This window comes from Myxine glutinosa, unplaced genomic scaffold, assembly GCF_964187855.1.
Source record: "Myxine glutinosa unplaced genomic scaffold, kmMyxGlut1.1 SCAFFOLD_2937, whole genome shotgun sequence".
NCBI lineage: Eukaryota > Metazoa > Chordata > Myxini > Myxiniformes > Myxinidae > Myxine > Myxine glutinosa.
Window position 1 is genome coordinate 1 of NW_027619031.1, and position 12507 is coordinate 12507.

Sequence of the window (12507 nt, forward strand, 5' to 3'; positions counted from 1 at the left end):
GGGAAGGAGGGGGAGGGGAAAGGGAGGGGGAGGGGGAGGGGGAAAGGGAGGGGGAGGGGGAGGGTGGAGGGGGAGGGTGGAGAGGAAAAGGGAGGGGGAGGGGGAAGTGGGAAAAGGGAGGGGGAGGGGGAAAAGGGAGGGGGAGGTGGAAAATGGAGGGGGAGGGGGGGAAATGGAGGGGGAGGGGAGAAGGGGAGGGGGGAGGGGGAGGGGAGAAGGGGAGGGGTAGGGTGGAGGGGGAAGGGAAGGGGGGACGGAGGGGGGAGGGGGAAGGGGGAGGGAAGGGGATGGCCAGTCAACAATGACGTTGCAGTTCTCATGGTCGGAGAGCAGCACAACAATCGGACATAGTCCTGCATATTCGCAACAGCACGAAGCGGATTTTGGAGACTCACCGATCCTGTGACGTCCTCCAGTATCGGCGTTGCCGGGCGGGGGAAGGGAGACCCGTACATTCCCAACCCGTACATTCGCCCTCTCGACTCAAGCTCACTCGGACAAAAGCCTCGCACAAATTACACCGTGAAGGCCCAATGGTCATGTCTATGCCACAAATCACGGGCGCACTGAATTGAAAATATATAGAACGCTCATACTCCGTGAAAAGTGAAGCCGCCGTGTCGCCATCTTTGTCAGCACGACTCGACCAACTCGCTCCGCGGATCTCGTTTTGTGCGGCAATAAACTGCTCCAATCGGTTATGGAAGGGTTGTGGAAAGACGTTTCACAGCTGTTTCAAAGACATTTAATTCATATCGCACAAAATCGATACAAAACACGATCGCATAAAAGGTGAAAAAACGTGTGACGTGTGACGGGATGGAACATCACGTGATCGCTCTGAGCGAATCAGTCTGGCGGCGGAAATGGAACATCACGTGATTGCTCTGAGCGAATCAGCGAGCTGCTCTGGAACCGGCTGAGATTAGCGGGTACTTCGCTGAAATGCGCTGAGGTAAATATGAATAAAAAATATGGATCGTCAAATATTTTGAGTTCGGCCATGTTCGTCCCACGCTCAATGGCCATGTCTATGTCAAATATCAAGCACGTAAGCCTCTCCGTTTAGGAGTCTATCGGTAACATTACACACACACACACACACACACACACACACACACACACACACACACACACACACACACACACACACACACAAACTGTGTTTTATATATATAGATTTATGTTTTGTTACTTTGTGTTCTCATTCATAATGTATGAGAACATTTTTTTCTTTTCTTCTCTTCATTTTTTAAGGTTAGAGCGCCCCAAGACAGTGTTCTAGGCCACATCCTATTCCTAATCTTCATCAATGATCTCTCTGACTCTGGAAAATCATCTTTATCTATTTCCTGTTGACTCCACCCTCTGTCATGACATCCTTCAACCTCCTAACAGACAGAAAAGCTGCAGTCTGTAACAACTCTCTTCAGCCCTTGACAAAATCACAAACTGGTCAAACACTTAAAATATGTCTTTTACCTCTGACAAATTCCATACACTCTGTCTGTCTGTCTCCGAAAGGACTGTACCGCAAACCCTTCCATCTATTTTCTCAACAACCCTCTTGTAGAAGTCCAGTAACTCAAACTCTTGGGTCTCACTATCAGTCATTATCTCTCTTGGGCAAACCGTATTTCACAGTTGGCCTCCAAAGCTAGTCGCCGACTGGGCATTCTCCATCGTGCAAAGTCCTTCCTTGGCACACCTGAACTCCTATCCACATACAATGCTTTCATCGCAGCTTGATGGAGTACTGCTCTCCCCTCTGGGCTGACTCACCAGCCTCACACCTTGCTCAGCTTGATGCTATGGAAACCAAAGACTTCAAAATCATTGGAATCTTTCAGGATTAAGTTGAGTCATTTGAGCCTGTCACTTCATCATTGCTGACAGGTCGGCGGTCTCTCTGTCATCCGCCTCCTTTCTCATCTTGCACCCTCTGTCCTCTCCGTACTTTGTCCCCCCCAGGTATCTGCAAGATGCACACGGTCCACCAGCAACACCCTCCTAGTGAAACTGCCAAAATCCAGAATCACTGCTCACCTCCACTCATTTGTTCCTCTTTTTTCCTACCTGTGGAATCAACTTCCACACTTTATTTAATGTCATTCTTCCCTCCAGGTCTTCACACAGCTGTTCACCACCATCTCAGATCATCCCCAATCCAAAACCATGATATTCTATACACCCGTTAAACCACCTCCACCTTCTTCTGCTTCTGTAACCATATTGTCCACCCCTTGCATTCCCTCTTACCCCATTGTTACCCGCATCCCTTGTTTGTACGTTTCCATCTATTTTCTCCCTCGGTCCTGCTATTGGCATTTACGCATTCTCTTTCTGCCATTCCTTTAGTTATGTTGCATCCTGCTCCACTCTGTGTTCTAGCCTTAACTATGAATACATATCCAAAAAAAAAAAAGTAGACCATTATGCATGAAATTGTTTGGCACAACAAAAACATGGTTATTAAAGTCACAAATTTTCCTCTGCTGGCATTAGGTTTGCGAACAGGAGTCACAGGGAAAGATCAAATCATTGAATTGATGAGTCAAGAGGGTATATAAATTAGTTCTGAAATGAATGTCTTCTCATAATAATAATGATAATGACAAGGAGAAAAAGACATAAAATGTCATTGCCCTCGTGGTTTTAGTAATTTTGCTGTACGGAGATAAAGGCCACCCACCAGTCGGCCCTCTTTGGTCGGATTACAAAACAAAATCTTCTGCATATGTATACTCTCAAATATTGTATTTTTGCCAAGTTTGAACAAAATCGGTCCATGCATGTCCAAGAAAGAGTTGTGGACACGTTTAAGTAACAAAATGGCTGCCAGTCTGCCATCTTGGATCTGATCTCGAAAGCAAATGACGTGCATGTGTAAGCCATCATTCATATATGTGTACCAAGTTTGAACAAGACTGGTAAATTGCATGTCTGAGAAATGGTTGACGGTGTTCAACATTGGGTTTTTTACAACTAAAATGGCCGCCAGTCGGCCATATTTGATCGCATCGTGAAACAAAATGATGTGCATTTGTCTAGCGTCATGTATTGTATTTTTGCCAAATATGAACAAATAGGTCCATACATCTCCAAGATATGGTTGCGGATGCCTGGACAGACGAGACCCAATACAAAAGCCCTCTTTTCAGACTAAGTCCAACGGGGGCTGATAAATAGTGATAATCCACCCTTACCTGTTGGATTTAGTTCTATCCACTAACCATGTCACTTGGTTGCATCCATCAACCTGAACATTTCATCCCGGTCAGTCTCTCGTATTCATTTGGACGTTCATTTTAGAATGTGACCTTTAACCTCCGTATCTCAGCATTATCCGACGAGCTACTGAATGATGAATGTATTTCAGTCCAAACACCTTGAATGTGTGGTTAAATGTGTGGGAGAGATTTTCAGTTGCCTCTCCTTCTTTCCAGCACAGAGAAATTGGTCAGACAAGGTTTATGATCTTTTCCACCATCCTCTTCGTGCTGGTTGGCTGTGTGTCCTTTGTGGTCATTCCGACAGTGGTGTTTATGCACATGGAGGAGTGGACCATGCTCGAATCCCTCTATTTCGTGGTGGTCACGCTCTCTACCATTGGATTTGGAGACTACGTGGCCGGTGTGTTGCTTTCACTCATCTCACTGACTTTCGTAACAGGATACAGCATAGTTATAACAATATTTAGGTTTTGTTAAATTGATATTTCAGTTTATTTTCACTTTTAGCAGAATTGCTTGTTTTGGTACCGTAATGAGGCATTTTCTTTGCCAGCACATTTCTCAGCGACCTTTGCACCCGAGAAAGCCTGATGTTGGCTTAGCGATTAGGGTGCCGGCTTGGGGTACCTAGGATCCTGGGTTCGAATCCTGGTCGATCGCTGAATTAACGCCAGCGGGGTTGACTCAGCCTGTTCATCCTTCAGGGGTCGGCAATGGAATACCAGTTCACTGGTAATTCCCTGTGTGTCGCAAAAGGCGACTAACAGGGTTGGCGGCAGGAAGGGCATCCGGCTATAAAACATTGCTTCAAAAAGGGGACCATGGTGCCCGAAAAAGGCAAACCCCTGCTCTGCAGGGGAAAATGGCCTCTAAAGGTGATTCTTTGCACCTGAGAGAGAACACGGTGGCCATTTTGTCCCACAGGAATACAGTACATTAATGTCATTGATTTGTGTTGAGTTCATTATTATTAATGTTCATGAAGATATTATCGGGAGATAGTTCTTATAACCATGCATGATTCTTTGATCTGAGCCATTTTTTAAAGGAGTAGTTATTTTCACTTGGGCTGCTACGACGAGAATGCAGATTGGTGGTGTAATGGTTGTTGTTGTTGTTGTTGTTATTGTGTAGCGCCAGACATTTCTCTCGATCAAGCCTGCAGAACGGAGACAGCCGATCAATCTCGCAGGAGCAACCCAGAGATCCCCCACATCCAGGATGGTGTACCCCATCTTCACAAAGCCAAGCCACAACAGAATTAGAGGGAGAGGGAGAGAGAGGGTGAGGGGTGGGGGGGGGGGGGGAGGGGGGAGGAGAGAAAGAGAAACAAGAGGGAAAGGGCCGGTCCATGGGGACCGATCGGCACTCGGACTGTGACCGCACTGCCCTGATGAATCCGGGCAACAGGGAAGAATGGGGAACATTTGCATTGGGGGTGCAACCACCATGAAGAGGCATCCCCGATAGTTGTGGGGTAATGGTTAGAGCTTCTGCTGAATAACGATGATGGTTTTAACCCTGGCAAGGTCATACCAAGGAATTGATGCTGCTTGCTTGATGCTCAGCATTTAAAAAGGATAGAGTACGGACAAAGGTTGGCTGTTGTGCAGGCTTCGCGGGCCTAATGTCCTCCTTCTGCACTGAAGCTCCTTGTAAGGGAACTCGTATTATTTTTCCAAAAATGGCCCATTTCTTGCAGGAGCGGCCAAGGGGCTTATGTAATTAACCTTATTCAAACGTGTAATTCCAAACACCTCACTGCATAATTCAAAACATCTCACTGCACTGGAAAATGTGAGGGCAGGAATATTGTACTGTAAAGGGTGGGGACTCATAATACCCTTTTTCCACCTAGAGCGGCACTGCACAATACACATTTACATAGAATATTGGCGTCCTCCACCGACACCCTCCATACCACCGGCTAAGAGAAAAACATCCATATAGACTAATCGGGGTCATGCTGGTCATATACAACAATTCTTTTTTTTTTTTTTTCTTTTTTTGTATACATAATCGAGGCTCGTGAAAGAGCTAACATTTATCACACAAACAAATCAAACAGACAAACAAACAAAGTAGATAAAAAGGGGAGCGGTAGACAATATGGGGAGAGAAGGGGAAGCACATAAACACAACATTTGAGAGGGACATCGGGAATGTGTGGGAGGGAGAGGGCTTGGGGGGAGGCGGCGTGGGAAGGGGGGAGCGGGTGGGAGAAGTATAAACACAAGGACACCAAGGACTTCCAGGAAAGAAGTTGGTATTTCAAAACAGAGGATTTGGGGTGAAATTAGCGGGGGTAGAAAAGATCAAGGTTTTGGATGGGGGAAGATAAGAGATGGTGGTGAACAGCTGTTTTAAACACCTGGAGGGAGGAGTGGGATTAATAATAATAATAATAATTCATTTATTTTGTATCGCGCTTTTCATGAAGCCCAAAGGCACTTTGACAGAGTGCAAAACATAATGCATAATAAAACATGAAAACAACAATTGCAAAAAGACAAGAATCAATAGGGAAATATTTAAAGCAAAAGGAGGGAGAAGGAGAAGTGATAGTCAGGGGTTAAATGCTGTGGGTTGAATGTTGAATGCAGTGCTGAACAGGTGGGTCTTGAGTGATGTTTTGAATGTGGTGAGTGAGGAGGAGTCTCTGATGGTGTGAGGTAGTGAGTTCCAGAGGGTGGGAGCAGCGATGGAGAAGGCCCTGTCCCCCCAGGATCTTAATTTGGTCCGGATGGGGGGGGGGGGGGGGTCAGCAGGTTGGTACCAGCAGAGCGGAGGTTGCGGGTGGGAGTGTGTCTGGAGAGGTCAGCCAGGTAGGATGGGGCCAGGTTATGGAGGGCTTTGTAGGTCAAGAGGAGGATTTTGTACTGGATTCTCTGTGAGATGGGGAGCCAGTGAAGCTTGTAAAGGACGGGGGTGATGTGGTCACGGGTCCGGGAATGGGTGAGTAGATGGGCAGCGGAGTTCTGAATGTATTGGAGAACATGTATTGGAGAATTGAGGATTGAAGGGAGAGGGGGAGTTTGTTCCAGAGGCGGGAGAAAAGAGGAATGAAAGAGTGAAGGTGAGCAGAGAGCCTAGATTTTGGCAGTTTAACCATAAGAGGGTTGCAGGCAGATCTTGTGCGACCTTTAGGAATATTTGGGGGACAGAGCCCAGAGAGAGCTGGAGGAGCAAGGCCAGAGAGGAGTCGATAGAAGACAGAAAGACCACCAACCTGCCTGCGGTGAGTAAGTGAAAGGCCCTCGGAGTTAGCTTCATCACGGGAGATTCCAATGATGCTGAAAGCTTTGGCTTCAACAGCGTAAAGCCGAGCTAGGTGTGAGGCAGGAGCACCAGCCCAGAGGGGAGAGCAGTATTCCATTGAGCTGTGGATGAAAGCCTTGTATGTGGTGAGGAGCTCAGGTGTGCCAAGGAAGGACTTCGCACGACGGAGGATGCCCAGTCGGCGACTGGCTTTGGAGGACAGCTTGGAAATGTGGTTTTCCCAGGAAAGATCATGGTAGATAGTGAGACCCAAAAGCTTGAGTCTGGATGTAATCAGCGCAGAACTGTAGGAGGAGTAGCACGATAAACAAACAAACACCGGTCCGTGAATTATAGTAAGGACTTGGCCATATTACACATTCTTCCATAAAAAAAACCCAGAAACTGGCCTAGTTTGGTCTCGTTCACAAAGACCTCCCTCAACTCGTACTGATTGAGGCGTTTGGTGCACTCACCACACTTACCAAATGTGGGTTGGTGAGAGCGAGCAGGTGTGGGAATTGCACTGACAATACTGTCAGTCGGGGAAAGGAACAAGCCTTGAACTGCTGGACCAAATTCTGGATGATGACCCAGTTCCTGGTTTGGTAGAATCCCATCAGTGCCCACGAGTACCTGGAATGGTTAGATTCCAAAGAGAAATCATGCCAGATCGGGACTTGGTGAAACACCAAAAACTACAACTGTACTCGGTAGAGAGCAAACAGAATAACGCACAAGACCAACCAATATGCTTGAAAAATCTTCGATTTTCGCAAGTAACAAACTTCACCAGACTGAAAAGTTTCCGTTTTGTATCCCACTGATCTGGATCCGGACCTGAACCAAAATCGAATCGGCTTGTTCTTGTCACTTAATCAACCCATCCACAAAGTTTTGTCATAATCAATTCACAACTTTTTGAAATATCATGCTATACTGTATATTGTTTTTGGCCCTATCTCTCAATGGTGAAGAATCCCTTAAAAATTAAGCAAAAATTCGTATCCAGGTCCAGATCTTCACCAAAATGGAATCAATTTGTCCTTGTCACACACCCAACCTGTCCACCAAGTTTAGTCTGAATCCATGTGTAACTTGCTGAGATATCTTGCTCACAGACAGACAAACAGCGGCGAAAAACATAATGTCCGTCCACCTTCGATAGCGGAGGTAACAAGGTACAAAAAGCAAGAGAGAAAAAACGAAACAAAACGAATAATTCGCTGGTTTAATTGCTTCCCCATGTGGAGTAATGATTCAAATGGAAGGAATTGGTTCATCATTGTGGAAAAGGATCCAGAAGAAAAAATTCCAGAAGCATATACGCAGAGGCAGACAAAGACGAAAACAAAACGTCTATTGGAAATTTTGAGGATTGACTCGAAGACAACGTGGTCTGTTCCAGCAACAGGGAGTGCAAATGGAGACTCTGGGGCCTGTTTGCAGAACGAGGAAACAGAATGTCACATTTGGGCCTACTCCTTGCTCTGTTTTACTGTCTTCCTAAGACCTAAGTAGTCTCTCAAAACATTCCTGAATACTTGGTGGTGGTTTATGAGAGTATAAATGTGTGCCTTGATGCAGGTGGCAGCAGCAACATCCAGTACAAGGAATGGTACAAACCATTGGTGTGGTTCTGGATCCTCGTCGGGTTGGCGTACTTTGCCGCTGTGCTCAGCATGATTGGCGATTGGCTTCGAGTGCTCTCCCGTAAGACCAGAGAAGAGGTGAGGATTTTGTTTAAAAAAGTGTTTTAACTATTAATATTTTCATACAAACATATATATCTATCTATCCATATCTATATAATTATAAAATTGAAATCTTGCATGTTTGTATGTAACATTCGATCGGTCCGGGGGCATGGCTTACCCCTTTGAGAGAGTAGTAATATCCACCATTTTATTAACTCGCATAGCTTTGAGGCCTGTTTTGTAGGCCCGTGGTGTCTTGCTCTCTCTCTCAGTTTTATTTCAAATCAAATTCGATATATAATTTCATTTTTCACAGTCGCTAACATAGTTTTAGACTCGGTTGAAAAAAAACGGGAAGAAAATCCGATGAAAGTTTCCGTTTATAGAACGAAATGAATTCTGAAAGGCTTGTATCTTCAAGGCCATTGAGTCTGTTTCACGCCTTTATCTTCAATCTAAGTCGCCATCTGATTTCATTTTTATCGATGGTTTTAGACTCGGTAAAATAAATAATTGAGAACATTCACGCACACACGGGAAATTGCAGAGATATATTTTAAAAATCGCGCCACGTTGATATACGAAAATACACCGCCTAAAATAACAGGCATACAGTATATATCTTCGTCATTTCATTCAACATTATTACCCGGAAGTAAAATATGTTTCAGGAAATTACCGAGAGATATTTCTTCGATTTTTTTTATTATTTATATGCGCATACACTTTAAATAGGTTTATTTGAAATCTTTAATTTTCACAATGTAATTTATTTGTCATTTGATGATCGGCAAAACGATAGCACAAACACAATACTATTTGCAGGAAGAATGTCGTATCAACCCTCCGACGGCGCTACGGACGCGGACAACGAATCACACCTCACGTCTATGGACGCGAATAGCAACATCCGCACGAATCAGTCATCAATGATTTTCATTGACGTGCCTGGAGGCACAGGGAAGACGTTTCTTATTAACCTGATTCTCTCTAAAGTGAGAGCGAGTGGAGAAGTTGCCCCCTGCGGTGGCCTCATCTGGCATAGCTGCTACCCTCATGTCTGGTGGAAGAACAGCGCACTCAAGGTTCCAAATCCCTCTGACACCGAGGGAAGATGGCGTATGCAACATCGATAAAAATTCCACTATCGCAGACCTCTTTCGAAGTACAAAACTCATCGTGTGGGATGAGTGTCCTATGATCAGGAGAGAGAGTTTTGAGGCTGTGGATCGCACGTTGCGTGATGTATGTGACAAAGACGAGCCTTTTGGAGGGATCTTGACGATATGCTGTGGTGATTTCCGTCAACGTGATCGGAGATAAGGGCCGAAATCACGTGTCACAGGTAAGTGATTTAGAACGCTGGAGAGGTGAGCCTTATGGCTTGCTGGCCCAAATAATCTCCCTGATGATGTCCAGCATTCGCTTTAGTTCTATTCTCATATCTATTCAAACTGCCATTAACCCAACGGGTCATGGGTCGTCTAGGGGTAGCATCATCATCATCATTGGTTGAGGGGTAGCATCATTGGCTGAGGCGTAGCATCATTGGCTGAGGCGTAGCATCATTGGCTGAGGGGCGACATCATTGGCTGAGGGGCGACATCATTGGCTGAGGGGCGGCATCATTGGCTGAGGGGCGACATCATTGGCTGAGGGGCGACATCATTGGCTGAGGGGCGACATCATTGGCTGAGGGGCGACATCATTGGCTGAGGGGCGACATCATTGGCTGAGGGGCGACATCATTGGCTGAGGGGCGGCATCATTGGCTGAGGGGCGGCATCATTGGCTGAGGGGCGACATCATTGGCTGAGGGGCGACATCATTGGCTGAGGGGCGGCATCATTGGCTGAGGGGCGACATCATTGGCTGAGGGGCGACATCATTGGCTGAGGGGCGACATCATTGGCTGAGGGGCGACATCATTGGCTGAGGGGCGACATCATTGGCTGAGGGGCGACATCATTGGCTGAGGGGCGGCATCATTGGCTGAGGGGCGGCATCATTGGCTGAGGGGCGGCATCATTGGCTGAGGGGCGGCATCATTGGCTGAGGGGCGGCATCATTGGCTGAGGGGCGACATCATTGGCTGAGGGGCGACATCATTGGCTGAGGGGCGACATCATTGGCTGAGGGGCGACATCATTGGCTGAGGGGCAGCATCATTGGCTGAAGGGCGACATCATTGGCTGAGGGGCGACATCATTGGCTGAGGGGCGACATCATTGGCTGAGGGGCGACATCATTGGCTGAGGGGCGACATCATTGGCTGAGGGGCGGCATCATTGGCTGAGGGGCGACATCATTGGCTGAGGGGCGACATCATTGGCTGAGGGGCGACATCATTGGCTGAGGGGCGACATCATTGGCTGAGGGGCGACATCATTGGCTGAGGGGCGACATCATTGGCTGAGGGGCGACATCATTGGCTGAGGGGCGACATCATTGGCTGAGGGGCGACATCATTGGCTGAGGGGCGACATCATTGGCTGAGGGGCGACATCATTGGCTGAGGGGCGACATCATTGGCTGAGGGGCGACATCATTGGCTGAGGGGCGACATCATTGGCTGAGGGGCGACATCATTGGCTGAGGGTCGACATCATTGGCTGAGGGTCGACATCATTGGCTGAGGGGTGACATCATTGGCTGAGGGGTGACATCATTGGCTGAGGGGCGACATCATTGGATGAGGGGCGGCATCATTGGCTGAGGGGCGGCATCATTGGCTGAGGGGCGACATCATTGGCTGAGGGGCGACATCGTTGGCTGAGGGGCGACATCATTGGCTGAGGGGCGACATCATTGGCTGAGGGGCGACATCATTGGCTGAGGGGTCTTCTCCTCACTGCTCATTACTAAAAACTGCTCTTCTATGTGAGGATTGATAAATAAAAGCAATTAGAACCAATAAATTTAGTTTTATATGGCATTTTGCCTCTCTATTAGAAAGTGTGAGAAAATTATATATCTTCGCCATAGGTTGACCTTTGACCCCCACTGTAACCATGGTAACCCCTTAATTATATATAATAACATTGACCCAACGGGTCATGGGTCGTCTAGTATATATATATATATATATATATATATATATATATATATATATATATATATAATTTATTTTTTGAGTCCAGGCTCATACAGGAGTTCGATTTATATCCTGCATTATATATCCATCTTTATTACAATTATCAACTTTCAACAGCGGACTCTAATATTAGCAGAATAATATGGTTTTGCATATTTGTATAGGCTGCAGAATTTCGAGCCCATGCTGCTGAGTGGAGGGCCAACGTGACGGCCGAGATCAAGCAGACCCATCGGAGGCTCAGCGTGGAGATCCACGACAAGCTGCAGCGTGCTACGTCCATCCGAAGCATCGACCGGAGGCATCGCCTGGCATCTCAATCATTGCGCCGCCATTCCATGGACGTACTGACCATTGGAGGGCGGACCCAATTCCGTGGATCACTCACCGCACTCACCAACAAGGCAGGCTCTGTCGATCGCATTCCTTGCCCACCGACCGACGGTGGGTCGACGATCCAGCATAGCGATAGCCCTTCTCCTCAACGACGGTCACCGCTTGCGGAAGCCGGCAATGGCAACGCGTTGCATGCCAAAGGAGCTTCTGCCAAAGTCGATTCACCGGCTTCAGATGGAGACGAGAGCAATAGTCCCGACAGGGCATTGGCCGGATGGGGAGGAGTTGGCGGAGGTTTGGCTGGAGTTCAAAGGAGATTGGCACGTAGGGGTAACCGACGTGGCATACTGAAAGGTTCACGGTGGAGAAGACAAATCAATGGAGATGTCGCAACATCCTGCTCACCATCTGACATCTTTGATAAGGATCAGAGCAATGTAGGCCCTGAGATGTGTTAACATCAGAAGGTTGATATTGAGGCATAATATCCTGACATGGCAAAGCTCATCTCTTCCAATTGGATACTCTATTGCACCGTCGTGCTTAAATTAGAACCAGTTTCCAATTTGCAGGCCTCAAACCAGAGAACAAAATTCATCATTGCTGCATTCCCAACAGCTCGAGATCATGTGTACTCCTTGGTACAGTCGAGCACCATCGATATGGCAGGACCAAAGAAAATGGGGTCAGTTGACATGCATATGGATTCCTTTGCAACTCCACAAGGGAATTTGCACATTGAGTGAAACGGAGGTTGGAGATCGTTGTTCTCGATTTCCATATGTGATAGTTGTGTGCAAGGTAAGCATTCCTGTGTTTCCAACAAATGGTCCCACCAAATAGCACCATGGCAGGCATTTGTGAGATCATGTCTCCTTGTAGGTCATGA

The 12507-nt window shown here is 47.0% G+C and overlaps 1 protein-coding gene across 1 annotated transcript; it reads left to right on the forward strand.

Annotated features, from left to right (window-relative positions):
* Positions 1-3234: 3234 nt before the first annotated feature.
* LOC144889345 (potassium channel subfamily K member 10-like) lies at positions 3235-12076 on the forward strand. Its single transcript, XM_078769538.1, has 4 exons — positions 3235-3276; positions 3447-3633; positions 8079-8221; positions 11447-12076. The coding sequence occupies exons 1-4, from the start codon at positions 3235-3237 to the stop codon at positions 12074-12076; spliced, it is 1002 nt and encodes a 333-aa protein (XP_078625664.1).
* Positions 12077-12507: the final 431 nt, after the last annotated feature.

Bases quoted from the DNA above. Each gene is read 5' to 3' on its own strand.
- LOC144889345 (XM_078769538.1), top strand. From the start codon at position 3,235: ATGTCACTTGGTTGCATCCATCAACCTGAACATTTCATCCCG. The intron at 3,277-3,446 runs GTCAGTCTCTCG...CCTTCTTTCCAG, and splicing joins AACCTGAACATTTCATCCCG to CACAGAGAAATTGGTCAGAC. The intron at 3,634-8,078 runs GTGTGTTGCTTT...GCCTTGATGCAG, and splicing joins ATTTGGAGACTACGTGGCCG to GTGGCAGCAGCAACATCCAG.